Source organism: Podarcis bocagei (genome assembly GCF_964188305.1).
Source record: "Podarcis bocagei genome assembly, chromosome: 1".
NCBI classification, from domain to species: domain Eukaryota; kingdom Metazoa; phylum Chordata; class Lepidosauria; order Squamata; family Lacertidae; genus Podarcis; species Podarcis bocagei.
Window position 1 is genome coordinate 114501353 of NC_138125.1, and position 22853 is coordinate 114524205.

The following is a 22853-nucleotide window of genomic DNA, read 5'->3' on the forward strand; positions in this document are numbered from 1 at the left end:
CACATTGATCTGCCTTTTTCAGGCAGACCTAGGTACCAGCAAGAGGGCTCTCACTCCTACCTCCTTGCCTAGCCGTTCCACAAAATGGATTCCCGAAGAGAACTTGCGGAAGAGCTTCGGCTTTATCAATCCACTCTTCTTCAAGATGGCCTTAGGGAACTTTTGGAAGAGAAAAAGTTTGTTGATTGTTCCCTAAAAGCCGGGGATAAAAGTCTCCCTTGCCACAGACTGATTCTGTCAGCCTGTAGTCCTTATTTCCGTGAGTACTTCTTATCGGAGCAAAGCGAGGAGAAAAAGAAAGAGGTGGTGCTGGACAATGTTGATCCTGTCATCCTAGATATGATTCTTAAGTACCTTTATTCTGCAAGCATTGACCTCAACGATTCTAACGTGCAAGATATTTTTGCTTTGGCAAGCCGCTTTCAAATCCCTTCCGTTTTCACTGTCTGTGTTTCTTACCTCCAGAAGAGACTTGCTGTTGGCAATTGCCTGGCCATCCTGAGATTAGGTCTCCTCCTCGAATGCCCGAGACTTGCCCTGTCTGCCCGTGATTTTGTATCAGACCACTTTGTGAAGATTTGCAAAGAAGAGGACTTCAGGCAGCTTGCCCCTCACGAATTGATCTCCGTGATTTCGCCAGACAGCTTGAACATCGAAAAGGAGGAAGTGGTTTTTGAGGCTGTGATGAGATGGGTGCAAGCGGATAAAGAGAATCGAGCGAAGAACCTCGGAGAAGTGTTTGACTGCATCCGCTTTCGCCTGATGGACGAGAAATATTTCAAGGAGCATGTTGAGAAGGATGAAATCATCAAAAGCAACCCAGATCTTTCAAAAAAGATTAAGGTTATTAAAGATGCCTTTGCTGGGAAACTGCCTGAGCCAACCAAAGGTGCAGGGAAATCGGGCAAAGGAGAGGTTAATGGTGACGTGGGGGATGAAGATTTGCTTCCTGGTTACCTAAATGATATTCCGAGGCATGGAATGTTTACTAAAGACCTTATTCTTCTCATAAACGATACAGCTTCTGTGGCTTATGACCCCACAGAGAATGAATGTTACCTGGCAGCGCTGTCGGAACAGATTCCCAGAAATCATTCCAGCATAGTCACTAAACAGAAGCAGGTTTATGTAGTGGGAGGACTGTATGTGGATGAAGAGAACAAGGAGCAGCCTTTCCAGTCATACTTTTTCCAGGTATAAATCTCTGGTTTGTTTGGTAAGGGAAGAAATAATTGAACTCCACATGCTAAAAACATAGCTTTTGTGAGGCTCCTTTGGTGTGCAACTTTTCTGTAGGAGCTGTACATCCTGTATTGTCTTTCTAGTTCACGGTCATAAGAGTTTAGAAATCCAAAGGTGCATAATAATTTTATCCTGTAATTTTACCATTGATCCAATAATTTCACCACTCCTTCCAGATTACCCTTGATCCTCTTTCGCTTTCTAAACTGTCTGATTTTCTCTATAATATAAGAAGATTCTCCTCTAAAAGCTTTTTTAAAAAACATTTGTCAACAGTACCAACTGTATTGGTCTACAAAATGTTATTGACGTGAAACTGAAATTGTACTGTATAACAGAAGCTGTGGCATCATGTGTGCTCTGACTTAAAATCACAGCTCTATCCTGGTGAAATGTCTGAAAGAACCTACTCACATGCAGTTAATACTTGCATAAATGTGAGCAGAGAGCGGGGGCAGAGCCAGCAGGAACAAGTGAAATCCCACTCCCCTTGAATGTCTGTTCAGATGAACATCTGAACACGTGTAAAGTGGGGTTTTAATGTGAGCCTGTCCATATTTATATGTTTTCTAGTTTGCTTTTGTTTCTTCCCTGTTTTACGTCATATACATGCCAGAGCCACACCATACATTTAAATTCTATTTAAAGCACATGGCTTCTCCCAAAGAATCCTGGGAACTGTATTTTCTCCCTCACAAAGCTACAATTCCCAGAACCACAGCCCCCAAGATTGTTTGGGGGATCTGTCCATAGTTAAACATTCTAATACAGTGAGTGCTGATGGGCATAACACCTGCTACACACACACACACACACACACAGAGAGAGAGAGAGAGAGAGAACAATTCCAAGGGTCTCCCCATTCATTTCAGCAGCAGCAGTTCATATTTATGGACATTGCTTTTGCAGGCTGTGTGCATTCTGGGTACATGTAGACTTCTAGGTCAAAATGTGCTACATTGCTCACTTTGTTGCTGTTCTTTTTTAAGTTCATAACAATGTAAACTTTCCCCTGTCAATAACTGATCCCAAATATCTTAAGCCATTGATGGAGTGAGCAAGATGGCCCATTTTGTCTGCAGTACTATAGTTTTGCGTTACCTGCACAAGCAGCAGGTAGACCCCCCCCCCATCCTTTCCCTTCCCATCTCTTCTGGCACAGCTGCAAGGAAGAGATTAGAGGCATCGGTGTTCACTTTTAAACCAATTGGAGTTCCTTGTTGCATCGGAACAGTTTGATTAGTTTAAGCAGCTGTTAACCTGTATTTTCTAACAAGCCAAAATTGTAAACCTGTTGGAACAGGCCATAGTTTAAAATAACCAGTGTTTCCACAAGTTCAGGCATAACAAACAACTGATAAATGGAGGATCCTATTTGCCCTACAACATATTATAAGTAGTTTGTATGTTTTGAGCCACTGTCCTACAGTAATCCACAGGACTTGGTGCCATCAAAAGGGTTTCCCTGATAACCTGGGTTGTTGGGCAGGCTTCTACACAAGGTGGTGGTCATTCAGGTAACTGCCATGTTTGGTCTTTTTTAGTCCAGCTACCTGCTTTTCTTCTATTTCTCTATTCTTGATTCCTTCTACTTTTTATTTTTCAATCCCCCACCCTACCCTCAGTATAGCCTCCAAGTGACTGGGGCATATTGTAGCTGCTCACTCAGCCAAGGCTCTGTCTTGGCCCATCTTCACACAAGCTGTATTTAAATTTAAATATTCACCCACTCACTTCACCTGTCTTGTTCAGATTTCTTTCTCTCCTGCTCTCACCCAACACCCAAATAATTCCATTCTGGCTGCTTTAAAGGGAGTGTACATTTTCATCCTAGTTCATGTTCACTACAAACGATTGACATAATAATGGACCTTCATTTTGCAATTGGCAAAACATTTTGCAAAAAAAAGAGAGCCCCCTGTTCAGCTCAGACCAGGGTCAGGTACTACAATCCAGAGATAAATTCCCCACCTCTGAAAAAACATGTCCAGGTAAGTAGAAGAATTGGTGGGTAGACGGGGGAGATAAAATAGCTCTTGGAAAGTTTGAATGTGAAACAGTCATAAAAAAGGAAGAAAAATGTATAGCCAGGAAAACATATCAAGCATTATTAGGGCAGGGCATAGTTTAGTAATTTTCAAAAAGTGCTTTGGGACTCGCAAGTTTGGTACAAAGGTCTGGTGGGGTGGAAGACTGTATAATCAAGATACAAGTTGGGGAAGCTTGTGGGATGGGGCTAAAGAAGACACACAATGCATAAAGGTTTTTAAAACGGGGAGGAGGGGAATGTTGTCATGGAGCAGATCTACTTATTTGTAATCTCTATACAAGCCTACAGATGATATCTCTGCTAGCAGAGTCCCATATGGGAAACATTTAAAGGTAGACTAGAGTTTTGGTAGGTTAGCCCTCTCCCAAATCATGTGCACACATCCAAAGGGTGTAGCTCTCACCTTCTGAGTTCTCTTTCCAGAAGTACATTCAGTCTTCACTGTGTGTGGTTAAAAGTCAGGATGGAAGGAATGGATTCTGTACTGTTTCTTTTCCTCCCCTTCTTATTCTACTTTTTATCTTACAATGTTCCCACCCCCTTTTCAGTTTTCCTTCCTTTTACAGTTTACTATTACCTCTTTGAGCGCTCTTGTTTTACCATCTTTCAGGCCTATGTACTCTTTTGTATGTCTTCTTTTTGTATGTCTTTGCTAATACTTATTATTTTGAATTTTGGGAAAAAATATATATAGTTGGATACCATCACTTCTGAATGGGTTGGCCTTCCTCCGTTGCCATCAGCCAGGTGCCTGTTTGGACTAGGTGAACTGGAGAACAAAATCTATGTAATTGCTGGCAAAGACCTCCAAACTGAGGAGTCTCTGGATTCAGTACTATGCTATGATCCCACGTAGGTGCCTTCATATTGTTGTGTTTACTGGAGCTTCTCGTTGAATTTTCTGTTGCCTTACTGGGTCCTCTTCCATTCCAGATCCCTCAAATGGAATGAGGTCAAAAAGCTTCCCCTCAAAGTCTATGGCCATGCTACTACTTCACACAATGGAGTTGTATATTGTCTCGGAGGAAAGACTGATGATAAGTGAGTACTTCAAAAGTGTCCCAATGGTAAAATGTTTCTACTTGTGCCCTGTTTCAACCCCTGATTAACCTTGATTAAAGTTGGTGCCCATGTAACCATAACTGAAGTTAAAGGCAGTGGGGAAACTGCTGCACATAGGAAAAGGGCTGGAACCCATGATCGTATGAATTAGTATTGACTGATTGATTGATTGATTGATTGATTGATTGAAAATATATACCACCCTATACCCACAGGTCTCAATTGCATGTCCCATTGCATGTGTCTAGTGTCACCATACTGGAGGGCTGAAACCTCAGCCTATAGTTTTAGAAATATCCAGCATTGGTTTTTGGCTGTGTGTATATTATGCAACATTCTGGGAGAATATGTTGATCTGCTCTTGAACTATACTGTTGCAACAAATTGGCTGAGGATGGCAGAATTAATGGAAAACTTGTAACATACACAGAAGAGACCATGGCAAGTTAATGAAATGAGCCACTGCTGAAAAGAAGAATGGGTATTCCATTAGTTAAATATCATGGGAGCGGAACATCATCCTCTTTGTATGCCGCCTTTCCATACTTAAAACCACGCTCAAGGCAGCTTACAGCATAAAAAGATTTGCATAAATGTAGTCAAAAAGAGTAAATAAAAAGGATGCCAAAATGTACATGATCAAACTGAACGATTTTCACATAAATCATAAGTTCTAAATGTAAAGATACAAAAAATTAGTATGAACAACAGCAACGAAAACCCCTAAATAGTACCCAACCCAAGAGACTGTTCAGCAGCCTCAACGTTTGTAGCTGGAGTCAGTCCGGGCCCTGCCCTCCCATGCCAGGTGGGAAAAGGACTGCAAGGCTGGGAGCAGGTCTTCTATCTCAAGATGCTGTGAGGTGTTTTCTCTGAGGACTTTTGATCCAGACCACAGAAGCCAAGGCAGCAATTCTAAGAAAGGATAGAGAAAAATATTAGGAAGTTGACATCTGCAATATAAATAAAAGAAAGAACTCAGGACACAAATTAATGCATTTTCTTCCCATTTAAAGTCATGGGATGTTAAGGTGTTTGGCATATCTATCCAGAGGTTCTTTCTTGGTACCAACGTGTTATGCTTGGATTGGATTTGAAACTATTTTCCAAATCCGAATGCCTGTTATCCTCGAAGTGGAAATGTCTTGCAAGATGTTCACACCTTTTCATTTTGATCGCCGAGTTGTGATTTCTGAGAACAATTCACGTTGTTTCTTTCTCTCCACAGAAAATGCACTAACAGAGTGTTTGCATACAATTCCAAGAGGGGAGACTGGCGTGATCTTCCCCCTATGAAAGTGGCTCGCTCTATGTTTGGCATCGCGGTACATAAAGGCAAAATCGTGATTGCAGGGGGCGTTACCGAAGAGGGCCTCTCAGCTTCCGTTGAAGCATTTGATCTCACCACTAACAAGTGAGTGTGATATCCAGTCTCATTCTCATTGGCCACACCTATGCCAGAGGTTTCCCCGCTACAGATATGCAGAAACCCACTACCAAATTCACACAATCTGTCTTGGAAAGGAGTGATTGTGTTTAGAATGACAGTACCATATTGCCTCCCTTCTTCCATAAGCAGAGGCAGCCAATGCAGCAGTGATTTGGGGGTAGGCAGTTGAAGGAGTGGTGGTGTCTTAGCGGTGGCATTGCGCTCATTGAGATGGGATGAGGTGACAGGGCAAGGCTGGTGGAGCTCTGGGTTAGCAGCAGTGGTCCTATAGATGTGTGTACACCTGCAAGGTAACCACCACCCAGTGTTAGAAACGGGATAGAAAAGCTAGGAGCCAAATGGCTTCTGGGAACTGGGTTGTGGGTGCCAGAATAGAATGTCGTGTCGCCACCAGGGTGGGTGGGTCGGCAACACTTCTTATTATTTAAATAAAATATTGGTACCGTACTTCCGTTTTCAAAACATTCTACTCTTCATTGTTAAACTCCTCATTGTCTGTTGTTAGCATATACTTCAAGGCTTCAAAGCACATACATTTCAGAAATCCTCAAGTGTCAGCCAGGCGTAAAAAAATGGCACCCAGACTTTTTGAGGTGCTCACAAGTGGAGAATCTTTAGGTGCAAAATTCGCCTGGCGCCCTGATAATTTCGAACCCTGCTGCCACCCCAGAACTCCCCGTTTTGGCACCATCACCTCACCATATGTTGGAACTTGGCCAGAAGTTTTCCAGCATATCTGAGAAAGTGTGGGTTGTATCCAACATTTTCACTTCATTCCTTGAAGGAGTTCTGCTCACAGAAGGAGTCCTTGCATGAATGAAGTGGAAACAATATATATGTATTTCCCCCGCTCTGCTGTTATACCAAAGTTATGTTTTAAAACTGAGCATTATCTAATATTTGTTAAATTACAGATGGGAGGTTATGCCAGAGTTTCCACAAGAGAGAAGCTCCATTTCTTTAGTTGATCTGTCTGGCTCCTTGTATGCTATTGGAGGCTTTGCTATGATTCAGCTTGAAACGAAGGAATTTGCACCTAATGAGGTGAACGACATCTGGAAGTAAGTTGTGTTTGACTATTACTCTTTTTGCTAAACAAAGACCGTAACTGCATACATGTTGGCCGGCACTCCTGCTGAACTTAATGGGATCTGCTTCTGAGTAGACATGTATAGGATACTGTACGAGAGACTAAAATATTTCATATTCACACTGCACGAGGTCATCTCCAGAATCCAGTGAAGAACTGCTGCTTTTGTAAATGTTCTAATGTCAGCTTATTTTTTATTGATAATCTTTTGTCATAGTATATTATCATCTCATCTGAAGCCCGTTAATTCCATCTTTTTTTTTTGCTACGAAATATTACTCACTTGAGAGGACTAAATAATCTTAACTTCAGGTTAATAAAAAAATTGTAAAAATGCTTTACAGATCTGAGGAGTAACCTCTTTACCCACAAACAGGCCAGGCTCTTTGCTTGAGTACTGTGTAGGTGTTTGCGGAGACAGGTCTGTACCAAGGAGTGGTGGATGGATTTGTCTATGTTTTATGCAAGGGTTTATGCTAGATTGCCTTTCAAAGGCAGTGTTTGGCTACAGTTTTGTGCTGGCCCCACACTGTCCCTGAAACTGCTCTGTGGGGAAAGAACAGATTTAGGGACCGCATGGGCAGAGAAGGGGAGATCTTTCCAAAATTATCTACATAGTGTGGTGTTGAAAGCACCCCTAAGATTTTTGGTCTTACATGTTCAAAACAGAAATATACGATATAAACTGATGCAGATAACTCAGATAATTCAGTTAAGAGTTGACAGTATTACTTGAGTCGTGAAATTTTAAAGCAGGGATCAGGAACCACCGGCCACCCTGGGTCATTGGATTCCTACTCCCTCCCATCGCCCCCTTTCAGCGTGGCCAATGGTCACGGATAATGGGAGTTGCCCAATAACAGCTGGAGGACCACAAGGAAATAGAACGTTGGGAAATAACAAACAGTTCCAGAGCTGTGAAATGAGTCACTAAATCAATGATGTACTATGGAGAACAAAGCCTTATCATCATAGCTAGACTTTTATGTTGGGATCCTAATGCATGGTTGGTATTTGTAAACATAGAAAGGGATTCATTGCTCTGTGATCTCAGGTGCCTACTTATAGTAACTTTTGTCCGTGCAGGTATGATGACGAGAAGAAGGAGTGGTGTGGGATGCTGAAAGAAATTCGCTATGCTTCTGGTGCCTCTTGTCTTTCTGTTGGCCTGAATCTCTTTAAGCTTTCAAAGCTGTAAAGTGTAAGGAAGATTGACGAATGATGATTTTTTATTTTTTATTGGCCCCCTCTGGTTTTGTTGTGCAAGCTTACCCTGTACAGAGATTGAGAACTACCTTGATTCATTAAACTGTTCATGTATCCGTCTTATACGTATTAACTTCTGTAGGTGCCCAATGCCCCCTGCCCTGAGTTTTTACTAACAGTTTGAATTTGAAGTAAATTCTGCTGTAACACTGAATAAAATTGAATTTGACTAAAAATGGGTCTGGGAGGTTTCACCTAGAAATGGTTCCTACCCATGCAATTTTTGCTGTAGCCTCATATACAAAATACGCTTATCGCTCCAATCTTCCAGGCTGTCTTGGATTGTTATACATTTCAAAACTATTTTCACATAAAATGGGCTTGGAGCGTCTGCACCAATCACAGCAGAGGACTTTACCATACCTTGCCTTCCTCCACTGCCTGAGGATTGGAATATCCTCTGGCGCACTACAGCATATGGATCAGGGAGTTGCAATAGGGACAATTTCTTAAAAAATATATCAGGGAACTCCCCTCTCCTGCATAAGCAGAAATTTCCTCTGCCTGGTATTCATTTAACTGTATAGCCAATTCCTGTGCTTGCATTCTGAGAATCAGGTTATGGAAGCTACCTCCATTTTTTTTAAAGATTAGCTTGGCTTCCCCTTAAAATAGGGGGGTGATACTTGCTGAGTTGTGGAGTTCTGCAGGTTTAAAGCATGGGCCAGCCCTGAAATAGGAGGGGGACACCATGAAATAAATGCCAACTATTTGGAGGAGCGGTTTGCCTCTCTGCAATGGACAAGCAACCTGTGGTTGTCACTCACAATGCCTGGCAGACTCAAGTGCTTGTGCTATTGTTGTATGTCTCCTGTTCTTTCAACGGCTGCGGCAGCAGCAGACCCGAGGGGAGATTCATACTGGGAAGGAAACATTACTGCAATTCACCAGCTCTTAGCAGAGGAAGATAGTTTTTAAATAGCAACATGACACATTTACTAGCTGGAACCAATTCAAAAACCAGAATGTGGTAGCTTTCTAATTCACCAGGCTAGAAGTAGCTCTGTAGGAGGAAGAAGCAGGTACAAAGGTCTCATAAACTGAGGGGAACAGGCAAGTGTGGTTTACTTTCACTTACTTTGACCTAAAGCGAAATTTCAAGGTGCAGAGACACATTCCATCCTAATGACTTCCATTAGGCTTTTTGTTCCATCGTCTTTTATTGCCCATTTGTATGCATATGAGAAACACAAATGTGTCTGAGCTAAGATTCTGAGAGGTCAGTGTATGTATGATTGATATTTTCCTATGCGTGGAAGAGGCAGCTCTTTGTGCCTCAAGGGGAGCAGCTCTGGAAGTTCTCCAACCCTCCGGGGAGTGGGGTTCAGAAAGGAGGGTTACAGATGGGGAAACACATTCTCATCTGCATTGGAAGAATTATCCAGCCATTTCAAAGATATCTAGTGGAGCATCAAAATCCAGGTCTAAATGTAAATCCAGAGGCACATCTGCATAGGCAGCAGGTGTGTGAACCTGCTTCCACATGTGGGTCACCCTTGTGGAACTAGAGCCTAGTGTGCGTTGTGATGATTTCAGTTTTAAAAAGGGATTTCAGTAAAGCCACATCAGGCTAAAAATATTTAATGTTCCATAGTCCATATAAAATAACTTCATGATTGTGTGTCTTTTTCACGTGATCGTATCAAACCTTTTCATATATTTTATTCTTTAGATACTCCATCCATGCCTCCTTTGATGACAGCTCCATGGAATTCCATTCAAAATGAGGGATCTGAAATAAAATAAAGTTTACGGTAGAAATATAGCAAGGGAAACCTATCAAGATACTTGTTTTTAACAAGAATCTTTGTTGTATTGGCATAGTTACATGGCTACTTCTAGATCTGGTTGTAAACTGATTTGGAAGGGAACATGATACAGTGGTGCCCCGCAAGACGAATGCCTCGCAAGACGGAAAACCCGCTAGACGAAAGGGTTTTCCGTTTTTGAGCTGCTTCGCAAGACGATTTTCCCTATGGGCTTGCTTTGCAAGACGAAAACGTCTTGCGAGTGTTCCAATTTTTTTTCGCTCCCCCCCTTTTCTAAGCCGCTAATAGCCTTTTAGCCGCTAATCCGCTAAGCCTTTAATAGCCGCTAAGCCTTTAATAGCTGCTAAACCGCTAATAGCGCTAATCCGCTAATAGGGTTGCTTCGCAAGACGAAAAAACCGCTAGACGAAGAGACTCGCGGAACGGATTAATTTCGTCTTGCGAGGCACCACTGTAAGTGAAAACATGTTCAGACATAACACTAGTCAGTTTCCTGTTACAGAGCACTTGGCCACCTAACTTTAGGAAACTGGACAGTATTCCATCTGCACTGAGACTAAAGAACAAGATCATCCCAATAAGTTGACTGCTTTCAATAGGACGATGTGTATTCACTCAAAACTAAGTTCTACTTCCTCATTGAGTAAGTTTACACAGTGCTTCAGCCTTGGTCATAGCTAACTATATCAATACTAAGGTGTTGCTAGGAAGATACCCATCTCTCCAGACCTCAATTGAATTCATACAGAGCAGGAAGTTCTTTAAATGTCTGCCCATGGTTTGCATATCCCTAAAGGCAGAGGGGAAGCCTCATTGGGCAAACAGAAGTGCTTTTGATAGGGAACTCATCTGAAAAAAGGTGTCTCCCTTTCTTTTTAGCTACAGTAGGCTGCAAATACTATACAGTACTATGAAGAATATTGGTAAATGTGGTAAGATACGAAAACTAAGTAGGTAGCTGCCAGGCAGATGCTCTCATTCGTCCACTTAACGTAAGGAAAGATGATTCATATTAGGTAGCAAAAACAGATTGAAAAGAATACTTCGAAAGTTTCAGCAAGTATGACCCAATAGTATTCACTATAGCAGCCCTGGTCCCCAGATGTTGGAAGCCCTAGGCCATGGAGAGGCAAACTAAGGCCCGGGGGCCGGATCCGACCCAATCGCCTTCAAAATCCGGCCCATGGATGGTCTGGAAATCAGTGTGTTTTTACGAGTAGAATGTGTCCTTTTATTTAAAATCTCTGGGTTATTTGTGGGGCATAGAATCATAGAGTTGGAAGAGACCACAAGGGCCATCGAGTCCAACCCCCTGCCAAGCAGGAATTCGTTCATTCCCCCCCCCCCAAAAATATCGTCTGCTCCCCCCCACAAGGTCTGAGGGACAGTGGACTGGCTCCCTGCTGAAAAAGTTTGCTGACCCCTCCACTAGGCAGCTTAGCCAAAGAGCAAGGATAATATGAATTGTTGTAGAACAACATATGGCAGTCCACAGGTTGTGAAATGAACTTGATAACACATCTTCCAACTGTGTAATTCTTTTCAATGTTTTTTAAAACTCAATGTAAGTTCTCTACCTTTTATTCAATTGTGTAAGTTTAAATAATCTCTCTTACTTTCCTCAAACCAAAGCCCACCTTTTTGCTGAAGCCTCTGGAATGACTGTCAAGCTCGAAGTCCCACTCTAAATCCAAACATGAACAACTGGGGGTGGGGGTGGCGGCATCGTCTTCCTCTTTTTATTCCAGCCTCTGTTTCCATCTTTCCCCCTTTGCTGTCTCCCCCGCCCCGCCCCCCCCCCCCGGTCTGTTTTTAGATTTTAGATTGTAAGACCATTTGGGAAGTAGTGGTGGTGGTAATAATAATAATAATAATATTCAGCTGAGAACAACTTGAGAAGAAGAGAAAGCAACTTTCAATGGGTAAAAGTTATCAGAACACAGCCCTAAATATTTATGACAAAAACTTTCAAATAAAGAATATTGACATATTGTCAGATAACTCTGCAATTATGTGCAATATTGATACAAAATATAGAGGACAACATACCTGAACAACGTGGTATCCTAGAATCTCCAAATGTCGCTTTTTCATAGCAGCTTCTCCTTTCAGGTGATTCAAGTTCTTACAAAAGGCTTTTGAATCCAGAAAATCCACTGCAATTCTGAATATAATACAATCATATGTGCATAATTATAGGTTCAACAATCTGAAAACAGAATCTACTCAGAATCTAAAGTGAGCCATTTAGCTAATAGGGGCAGAAAACTCCTGAAACTGTATGTATGTTTCACCTCAAAAGTGAAAAGAGGCAAGGGAAAGTGCAGAGTTTTATCATATTAAAACGTGTATTGCAATGTTAAACTGCAAATGCATCAGTCTCTTCCGAGCAAGGGGCCTCTGAAGGCTGATGCCTCCAGTTTCCCTGCCAAGAACTTTCCCAGTTTCTTTTAGTAGAGGGAGACAACCTATGTTTATTCCTTTGCACACTTATAATACCTCACTCCACTGAAATGGAAAGGTTAACCCTGAACAAGAGATATCTGTCACATCTTAATGTGCATCAGTCTCTGCAAATATGTGGCATATGTCCAGAACAACAATAAAATCTAACAAGGTTTCTTCAGAGCAAATAAAGTTCAAGGAATACTGAAACAGACGCTCTTTAACAACACAGCCAGCTAGAAATTAACTTTTCATTGAGCAAGTAACTAAAGAAAATATAGGTTGCCCTATCAATTAAGGAAGGGAGTTTCTACATTAGGAATGGTGTAGACTTAATGAAGGTGTCTCTCCAGAATAAATTGCAGTAAATTAATGGAGGACATGAAATATCCTTCTAAATGCCCTTTTTTATTTCAGCTCAGCTTGCCTTGGTCCAAGAACCCTAAGGGCCTTGTAATAAAGCTTAGTGCATTTCACAATGTAGCATTTTATTCCAAGTCAAAAATATTAACGGCTGAAGAGCACACACAGATGCAAAGATATGCTTCCCAGTTTAAATGGCAGCAGAAGTTGGCACTCAGGTCCAGGCCAAAGTAAGGAGCAACTGACTTTAAATGCTGTCATTTTAAATGTTGTTGTTAGCGACTAAAGTTGTAAGTGCAACTTGCCTCCCACTTACTCTTTAGGAGCAAGTGGAGTCAGATACGTACAATGGGACAGATCAGTCTTTCCTGAATTTGTACTTGGCATGAAACAGTATGAAAGAAGAAGGACTATTGACCATAGAAGCACACAGAAAATATGTAACCACCTCTGAGCTCCCGGCGGCAGCCCTTTCCTTCCCAACAACAGGCCATCTTGCTCCCAGTGCATTCCCTTCAAGTCAGCCATGACAACAATCTGTTCGGTATGGGGAAGAGGCTTCTTGTTTTTATCAAGAATACACTCAAAGTCTGAAATAAAAAATATCATCTCAGGACTTGTCACAATAGGAAGTTAATGTTTACAGTGGGGCATGACTCCTCCAGCAGTGCAATATTGCAAACCACAATGTTACTCAAGCACTACTACTGTATATTCAGACACATGTATATACTTAAGAGCTGTATACTTAAGAGCAGACTCTTAAGCTTACACGGGGCTCCAGTGATCTACAATCCAGGTACTCACCAGGCTCATACTTTGCTTCAACAATACTTTAGCTCCCAGAGCACTCACTCACTATTTAAGGTTAGGATAATAGTTACACAGGCCGCCACTTACAAGAAAAAAAAAGAAAACCTGTAAGCAAAACTTCTCTGTTACACACAGGCTGACTATTTACGGCTTATGTCACTCCAGTCCCATTGATTTCAGTAGTACAACTTTTCACACCAGGATCCTGAGCACAATTACTTGGAAGGACGTGCTACTGATTTCAATTAAATATGCTCCTCACTGGGGCTTATTATCCAAAAGATGCAAAGCATCACCAAACCACATTTTTATCCATGGCCCAACAGTTTCCACAAGTTTCATGCAAATGCAGTAGCTATTTTAAAGCGAAAGTTAGGGAGTAGCCTAGTTGTGAGGAATACTGCTTTTTTTGGGTGGGGGGGAGATCAGGGGAGGAATTTTCACGGCTGCACTCAAAAGGCTGAGGTAAAATACAATTTAAACTTTAAAACAACATGAAATGCTACGGAAGTGGGTGGGGAGCACAGTTGTCAAGACTCTCATACTACCTCATTGCATCCAGCAACTGCCAAGAGCCTGGCCACTGTATCCCGTGCATTGGTAACCCAGAGGCTGGATTAATGCAATGCGCTCTATATAGCTGTATAGTGTGGTTTTAAGTAGAATTGTGTAAACTGCTGTTTTGTTTTTTGAATAGCAAATAAATAAAAGTATATAAGTACTACTACTAGTACTACTACTACAGTGGTACCTCTGGTTACGTACTTAATTTATTACGGAGGTCCGTTCTTAACCTGAAACTGTTCTTAACCTGAAGCACCAATTTAGCTAATGGGGCCTCCCGCTGCCGCCACCACGCGATTTCTGTTTTCATTCTGAAGCAAGGTTCTTAACCCAAGGTACTATTTCTGGGTTAGCGGACTCTGTAACCTGAAGCGTATGTAACCTGAGGTACTACTGTAAGAATAATTTTATCATTTATACCCCGCTCATCTGGCTGGGTTGCCCCAGCACAAGAACTGGCCCTGATGGTGTTTGAGGCATCCTTCCTTGGTATCCCTGCATCCCTCCTTTGGGCCTGTGAATCAGGACAGGCCTTCAATAAGGAAAAATAAACAACACTGCATTCAGATAACTATAAATAGATTGTCTGGAAAGCCTCTGGGGTAGCCAGGACTTGCTTCTGTACATTTGAGAAATGTTTTGAGAGAGTTTCCCATGAAACGCTGAACCACAGAGGATTTCCCATGAATTAAACACCCACCGATTCCGTAGTAGTATGGGGTGAGAACAGACACCTTGGCAAAGTGGCTTCCTCCCAAAATTTCTCCCAGCAGTCCGTGAATCTGCTGTTGCAACGCGCTAAGACTACCACTGCCTGTGGGTGAAAACAAAAACAAAGCATAAAAACAAGATCAGAAGCAAAGGGAAGACAGAACAAAATATCGCGAATCACTTTACAAGAACGACACATGTTACGTTATCAGAAGGTGGGATCCAGGTTATGCTCCTTGAGCTTTTGCTTCAGTCGAGGCATCTGCTAAAGGAAGAAGGGAGGCGATCTTTGCCAATTTGTCCCCCCGCTCCATGCCATCTCCCAACCCATCCTGGAGATTCTCCAACCCTCCAGAGCAGATTTTCAGAGGGTGCTATGGGCTTTAGTGGGGAGAGGAAATGGGGGGAAATCACCTCCTGCATTCTTCCATTAGCAGATACGTTATGCAAGGGTACCAAATGGATATTACCCTGAGCTTGTCAGCATCTTTTCTGTTTTTTTTTTTTTTTTAAAGAACTTCATATAGCACTTCAAAGCAGGCTGACAAGGACATAACTGAAGTTTAAGCCATTTCTGAAATGTTATGAGTTTTAATAAATATGACTCTGTAAAGGTGTGTTTTTTAATGGACTGAGGCACCCATAACGCAACTGTCATTTAAAAGATTAAATATTCACCTTTTCGCTGTAGTTGCTGACAGTAGCGCTCATGAAACCATGGAATTTGGAGCTCTGGGCACTCCAGACAGACCGCTCGGTTCAGTTCCATCAGCCGTAAGCGGACCCTCCGGTTTAAGGAACCCGGTAGCGCTGGTTTTTTTTAAAAAAATGGAGGGGAAAAACGAACGCTATTTACACCACTGTACGCCTGACAGCACTTCTGTAAGTACAAAAGCAAGCAGCCCTTCGGACAAAGGACACGGCCGCAGAAGCAAATCAGAAGTCTCTTAAGCTGCAATCCAGCCCCCACCACTGTACACTGGGCTGCGGGGGAACTGGATCGAACAGAGGCACCCCTCTGCTTCCTTCTGCTGGCTCAGCCAGCCTCCTGTCAGGATGCTGTCAGAAGCTCCCGGCTGGTTGCCCAGGAGATTATAAAGACAAGGAAAAGTTTCTTACAGTTCTTTTTCATTTCAATCTTTACAGAGAGAGGCTATAGGACCCAGCCGCTTGGATAATGGCATTGTCCCAAGTAAATCTCCACCCCCCCGTCTCTCCCACTTCCTTATTTGTCACTTCTACGGGTGCCACTAAGTGCCCTCTGTCTTTGAGCTCTTTGCTCTCCTACTTTTAAGGCTCACCGAGTTCTGGCAGATAGATAGAGGGTCGGAAATGCTTTCTAATGACATGTCAGCCAGCTGCTCTGGCTCTCCCATGATTTCCCAAATCTGCCTCTGAGCTGCTTCCTCCCTCAAACCCCTGTTGTAAATCTATACTGTCTTCCTCTTCCTCCTCCCTGGGTCAGGATGGGGAGGTGGTCTCCACCATTCCTCCTCTGCCCAGTCCCTGACACCTCCACTGGTACAGACCTCCGGCCTTCCACTCACCCTACCCCCATTGGCAGAGCCCAACGGATAGCCAACAAAACGGGGCCTTCTGAGGGCTAAGATGGCCTGGGATCCACAGACTCCCAAGCTGCCCTCACAGCCAGCTGGCAGCAGGTCTAATACAAAGTTGGTACAGGTATGGGGTCTGATCTGCCTCCCCAACTCCAACGCCTTCCAACACTACAGGCTGTGGAGGTAGCCTTGCAAATCTGCAGAAGCAGCTGGTTCTGAGAACTAGTAGCACTTTCTAAAAAATGAATACATGCAGAAGGGAAAAGACATTGATCAACACAACCTTACATAGAGCCCTGTTGAATTCATACTCAATGGGTATAGGGCTTCAGCAAAACAACAACAACCAGAAGTCAAGATTCACTCTGGGTTTCTTTATGAAGCCGAGAAACATTGTTACCCCTTTTGGCTTTTAAAATATTCTGGCTGTTTGGAATTTTGAGGGCTCCTATCTACAAGCATTTCAAAGAGACAATAGAGAAGGTGAGGAGAGCTTCGTTCCTCTTTTCCCCTCTGGGAGGGAAAAGGAAAATCACTGTTCTGTTTTGGTGCTGCTGATGCAGAGGACAACTTCCTCACAAACACAGCCACAACTTGGGGGGTCCACCATGCCTTCTCCTCCTTCCCCCATTTAGAGAGGGCACAGGGGGGATGAAAGTAAGCAAGTAATAAAGGTATTATTCTACGCACAGTGAACAAAGCTTCACTGAGAAAAGTGGGACTTACATCTGAGTAAAAATGGAAACTGCCAGTCTCAATCGGATGAAAATTTATAGTTGAACAGACTAAATTAAAATGCTAGTTTTAACTGTACCTTCATTTTAAAAACAAAATGAAAGTAATGTTTTACTCCTGACCTAGCTTAGGGGAGCATTTATGGGAAGAACTACCTGACTCAAGATTGATGTATGATTCTCTAAACAAGTAACCTCATTTATAATCACAACTGAAAATCCTTATTCCTTCACGCTGGGTGGAGAGAGAAGACATTTAAAACACAGTTTAGCCTGAATCAGATTTTACTTCCTTCCCATGATGGTGTTGGGGAGTAGTATGCAAGAGGAAGAAATACTAAGTAGGTTGATATTTCTCCTAGGTAGATAATATCTGAATTGCATGTTGCACACTCACTATGCAACAAGGCAAAGTATGTATCCGAAGAAAAGAATCATTGTGCTTTGCCCATTTTTACATGTGGAGGATATGGTCACGCCCGCATATCCCATTAAACAATATACTAGGCAAGCCTCAGGCTCAACTATGGTTTGTTGTTTCTCAACTGGCAAACCGTGGTTTGTTGAAAACAACCTAACTCAAACATAGGAATATTATTCCAAGGTAGATTATTGGAAACCAAGAAGACAGTAGTATCAAAAAATGCAGTTGGCTATTCCTGTTCTGAGCAAAAGAAAACACATACACACAATCTCTTACAAAATGCAAGAGTCTTGTTAAAATTTGTAATTATTTCTTACTTTCAAGCTGGGCATCTAGTTTGGCCAGAAATTCGATGTTAAATATAGCCTTTATCACATTCTCTGGAAAATACTCAGCAACAGCCAAACCAAAACCAAGCAGCACAAGGAGATGTGGTTCAAAACTACCTGTATAAAACAAATATATTAGTGTATCCTTTAACTGACAGTATCTCTGAAGAAGTGGAGAAACAGATGGGAAACTAGAACTCTCCACACCCATACAATCACACAGAGCCCCTTCCTTGCCACAGGAATTTATCATTGGGGGGGGGGATAAAAGTGCATTCCTGTTCCTTGCTCAACAGCTACACCCGACACACAAGTGACACATGAACAAGGCTAAAATGTTGAGTGTTTTTACATACAATTGCTTATTTATTCTGCTTCTGGAAACTGAGGTTCAGATTTTATAATGGTCCAGAGGAACAGAAGGAGCAGGAATATAGAGACTGGGAACAGGGCGGGTGGAAAACAGTGGGGAACCATCACAGAAGGAAGAATGTGATGGCAAATGTCACAGTCCTAAAAACAACCCGATTAACTGTACACTGATAGAGCTTATTTTCATGCTGTTGGCCTTGACGTTAATTTGGACACAATAATAGATCCCTCGCCCACATCCTCTCCAGCATGGTTTATGTAAGAAAATCACTGCTAGTACTCCCACACTCGTATTCACCCAGTCCTTGCCTTCCAGCCCCTTCTCCATACATTGCCATGCCTAAGGCTGTGCAACTGGGTCTTCCCACATTGCGAGCGGCACATTTGCAGCAGCAGCTTCATAAGCGCCCTTTACAGGAAATAACCAAATGAATCTTTGTCTTAAAATCTGTGGCGGTATTTTTGTATCAGCAAGCACAAATTGTTTAAAATGTGCTCCTGCTTAGCGCTGTGCTCATTTTGAAAGATGGGGAAAGGAAGAGCTGCCACTTCACTGCTCACCAGTTTAAATTCATTTCTACCTACCGATGTTTAGAATAGTTAGCACAACATTGTTGTTGTCGTCCTGCAGCCTCCCAAAAAACAACAACAAATGGTTCTGAATTATATCAGTTTTCTTTGATTCAAAAAGAGATTTTATTTGGCCTTGTGCACTCATCACACTGCCAATTGGCACCTTGGGGGAAATGTCACCCAGCTACCATTCCTCTCTGATGAACTTACCCAAGCAAGAGCTCAAGTGCTGAAGGAAAGCCTCAAAAAACTCTTCACTCTGGGGAGGGTCGTAATTTAGAGTAGCAAAGGGACGGAGAAAAGAGTAAATCTCAGAACTGTAAACCTAGAGAAGAAGCAAGGGGGTGGGGGAGAAAAGGACAGTCAGCATTCACCATGTATGTCTGCCAGATTTTAATAATTCCTCCAGTATACCTGAAGGAGCATCTCCACCCCCATCATTCAGCCCAGACACTGAAGTCCAGCTCCGAGGGCCTTCTGGTGGTTCCCTCACTGCGAGAAGCCAAGTTACAGGGAACCAGGCAGAGGGTCTTCTCGGTAGTGGCACCCTCCCTGTGGAACGCCCTCCCATCAGATGTCAAGGAAATATACAACTACCTGACTTTGAGAAGACATCTGAAGGCAGCCCTCTTTAGGGAAATTTTTAATGTTTGATGTTGCATAATATTTTTAATATTCTGTTGGGAGCCGCCCAGAGAAACCCAGCCAGATGGGCGGGGTATTATTATTCAAAAAGCAACAAAAGTTAAGAAGGTGGTCTGTAAACATCATCAAGTTCCTTCCCCACACATCAGTGGGGCTTTGTTGAGCCGACAGCCGATTCCCCCATTGTATGCAACTTCACAGATGCACACGGGGATTTGGAATATAAGACCCATGTAAATGGGGATCTGCTTTCTATAAAATGGGTCCTCGTCTTCAGTCTCTCCCTAATGTGAGCAAGTTATACATGTTCCTGGGGTAGCAATCAAATCATTCAGTGTAGTGTGCAATGCAGACCCAATACACCGGGGGGGACGGGACACAGCTCTGATAAACTATGTCCAAATAAGAATACACACGAAACGTAACACTGCATGTTGTTTGTACTATCACTTTCAAGGGAAATGAAATGATCATGTGTCGTTAGTACCTTATCTATATGCTGAACGGTAACGGCAGCTATTCTATCAAGTAATGGAACGCAGAGATAGGAAGTTCTGGCAATAAAAGATGACAACTCTGGCACATTTGTCCATGTAATCTGGTCCGCCAAGCGCTGAAGAGCAACCATGGTTTCCTCAAGGAGCATTTCTTCAAACCAGTCTCCAGATATGTATTTCAACTCTTCTAACAGAAGATCCAGATCGTTGGCTTTCTGAAGTCTCTCAAGTGCACAATTATTGACTTTTTGCAAAAGTTTTCCGTACGGCACCGTGGGGCTTTGCTGATAGGGCTGATCACGTCGAATCCATTTCATAACAGCTGTGGCGAAGGAACTCAAATCGCTCAGGCTGCACTGAGGCATTGCAGCCTCCATTCGAGTGACTATGACTTCATCCATGTAGGAGTTAGGAAGCAAGGAAAGAACACGGATGAGCATGGAAATGTCCGTCGGTACGACATTAGTGTGTAAACAGCTGGAATGCAAAACAGAGAGATATACATCTGTCAGTGATGAAGAGTGAAAATCGGCGGGCCACAAATATTTTTTAGTGCATTTTACACCCAGGTCAATTGCATATTTGCTTGAAAAGAAATCCGACCGATCAGGAGCGAGCAGCGGGTATGAGAGGCAGTGGCATCATTGTGGCTTACCAGAAGGAAGATGTGGAGCAGTGTGGCCAGCTCCTGCTGGTGTGGCCAGCACCAAACTCCTTGCCACCTCATCCCCAACCCTGGTAAGCTACAGTGACACCAGTGCTGGGAGGCGAACAACCCACCCACCCACACCAGCTGCTCTTGCCACAGATATCATGGCAAGCTACTTAAATCCCTAGTCGTATACTCTGAAAATGTCGAAATAGGAACAAATACAGCAAACTGGGTCAGACTGAGCTTATTCCCCGGTGTAATTCACTTATAATTCCTTAGCAAGAAATTGTACCCACTGTATCAAATTTTAAAAGGGTATGGAAATTAGGGAAGAACCCTGATCAAAGACATTTTCAATTGATTAATATATCAATTAAATGGACATTTGCACAAAAATGTTATTTCTAAAGCCAGTAGTGTGCTTCATTTAGAAGCGAGATATTCTTCCCATGTGCAAGAGGAAGAATGCCTTCTTAAGATGATCACTGCAAACCGCAATTTTGATAAGTACAGTGGTACCTCGGGTTACATACGCTTCAGGTTACATATGTTTCAGGTTACAGACTCGCTAACCCAGAAATAGTACCTCGGGTTAAGAACTTTGCTTCAGGATGAGAACAGAAATCGTGCTCCGGCGGCGCAGCAGCAGCAGGAGGCCCCATTAGCTAATGTGGTGCTTCAGGTTAAGAACAGTTTCAGGTTAAGAACAGACCTCCGGAACGAATTAAGTTCTTAACCCGAGGTACCACCGTACTTCCTGGTCCATGGGGTCACAAAGAGTCGGACACGACTAAACAACAACAACAGCACTTCCTTGAATTCTGCTAAGGAAGAAGGGAAGGATTCAAACGTAACAAATTAATAAAGAAAGCAACCATCAGAATACATTTGCTGATAAAATGTTCTTTCTTACCTGGTGAGCAACCTTTGTAATTTGGAATAAATCTCAGGATTGGAGCAATGAAATAGGAGGAGGGCGTAGGCCAATTTGGCCAATTCTACTGGTTTGTAGAGATCCATATGTTTGTAAAGCAGAGACACAATCCTGAAAACCAAAAGCAGATGAGGCTAAATATCAGGGTGAAATTAAAATCCTTTCAAATAACAGTGAAGATGTATTTTACAAACTGCCCTGGCCCTGAGATGAACACACATTAAATTACAAGACGGATCATAAATCTATTTTGAATGGAGTATCTGTAACACCGACACAACAGCAAAAGCAGGCTGCTTGGGATCTGTCAATGCTTTCTGATAACGATGTCCTGCATTTCATGTGCTGTTATGCCAGGAGTCACCACCATGATGTGGGTGGGTGCCATTGTGCCTGTCAATACCTCTTTGCAGTGCCCACAAAAAGACATGGTAAATGTCCCTTCAAAAATCCACAATGCATTATAGAATGTTTACTCTTCCTGCTCTGCTTCTGTCTGCAGTGGCTCAGCTTCTTTTACAATGAGCTCACGCCCTTAAACACGCCCACATTTCACTAGACCCCAGAATTGTACATTTTGTATTATGCCATATCCTCCATGGCAGCTATTTTGCAGCTGATACCCTGTGGTACTCCCTCAGATTCCAGAAGTGACCATCCCTTTGCCCTGAAAGGCTGGCGATCACTGGGTTATATCCAGAAACTTGAACAAAGTTGGGATACCCATACACTGCTGCAAATAGATATATTGTCTTATTCCAGCGATAAAAATGGTGTAATCTGAAAATCATGTCCATATTGGCCTTGCCTTCACTGGCAGAAATCTGGACTCCTGTCCTTAATTAAAGAACATAGTTAATAAAAGGATGATTGGATCCAATGGTGCCCTTCCATTTGTGGGTGTTTCTTTGATATGGTAAAGGTAAAGTAAAGGTACCCCTGCCCGTATGGTCCAGTCGTGTCCAGTCTGGGGTTGCGTGCCCATCTCGCTTAAGAGGCTGGGGGCCAGCGCTGTCTGAAGACACTTCTGGGTCACATGGCCACCGTGACAAGCTGCATCTGGCGAGCCAGCGCAGCACACAGAAACGCCGTTTACCTTCCCGCTATAAAGCGGTCCTTATTTATCTACTTGCACCCGGGGGTGCTTTCGAACTGCTAGGTTGGCAGGCGCTGGGACTGAGCAATGGGAGCGCACCCCGCCACGGGGATTCGAACCGCCGACCTGACGATCGGCAAATCCTAGGCGCTGAGGTTTTACCCACAGCGCCACCCGCGTCCCACCTTTGATATGGTAGAGGCTAATATTAAT

At 42.9% G+C, this 22853-nt stretch overlaps 2 protein-coding genes across 5 annotated transcripts in view; one reads left to right on the forward strand and one right to left on the reverse strand.

Annotated features, from left to right (window-relative positions):
* KLHL41 (kelch like family member 41) lies at window positions 1-9940 on the forward strand. 2 transcript variants are annotated; one of them, XM_081172891.1, is made up of 7 exons: window positions 1-1194; window positions 3987-4144; window positions 4226-4333; window positions 5583-5768; window positions 6719-6865; window positions 7981-8095; window positions 9833-9940. In XM_081172891.1, exons 1-6 carry the CDS (start codon window positions 85-87, stop codon window positions 8090-8092), a joined length of 1821 nt encoding a protein of 606 aa, XP_081029017.1. In that variant the 5' UTR covers window positions 1-84; the 3' UTR covers window positions 8093-8095; window positions 9833-9940. The 2 variants fall into 2 exon arrangements, with proteins under 2 accessions (XP_081029017.1, XP_081029016.1); XM_081172890.1 differs by lacking the exon at window positions 9833-9940 and having other exon boundaries at window positions 7981-8336.
* The window catches only part of FASTKD1 (FAST kinase domains 1), a 24462-nt gene continuing 10910 nt past the window's right edge, over window positions 9302-22853 (reverse strand). For all 3 annotated transcript variants that reach the window (XM_081163370.1, XM_081163371.1, XM_081163372.1), the window contains 9 exons: window positions 21524-21655; window positions 19949-20435; window positions 19027-19141; window positions 17860-17988; window positions 15504-15635; window positions 14815-14928; window positions 13186-13327; window positions 11979-12093; window positions 9302-9892 (listed from right to left, as the gene is read on the reverse strand). In XM_081163370.1, coding sequence (XP_081019496.1) covers window positions 9803-9892; window positions 11979-12093; window positions 13186-13327; window positions 14815-14928; window positions 15504-15635; window positions 17860-17988; window positions 19027-19141; window positions 19949-20435; window positions 21524-21655 — 1456 coding nt within the window. In that variant the 3' untranslated portion in view covers window positions 9302-9802. The remainder of the gene's footprint in view (window positions 9893-11978; window positions 12094-13185; window positions 13328-14814; window positions 14929-15503; window positions 15636-17859; window positions 17989-19026; window positions 19142-19948; window positions 20436-21523; window positions 21656-22853) is intronic.

Coding starts and splice junctions, on each gene's coding strand:
- KLHL41 (XM_081172891.1), top strand. CDS start 85: ATGGATTCCCGAAGAGAACTTGCGGAAGAGCTTCGGCTTTATCAATCC. Junction 1,195..3,986: donor TCCAGTCATACTTTTTCCAG/GTATAAATCTCT, acceptor AAATATATATAG/TTGGATACCATCACTTCTGA. Junction 4,145..4,225: donor GTACTATGCTATGATCCCAC/GTAGGTGCCTTC, acceptor CTTCCATTCCAG/ATCCCTCAAATGGAATGAGG.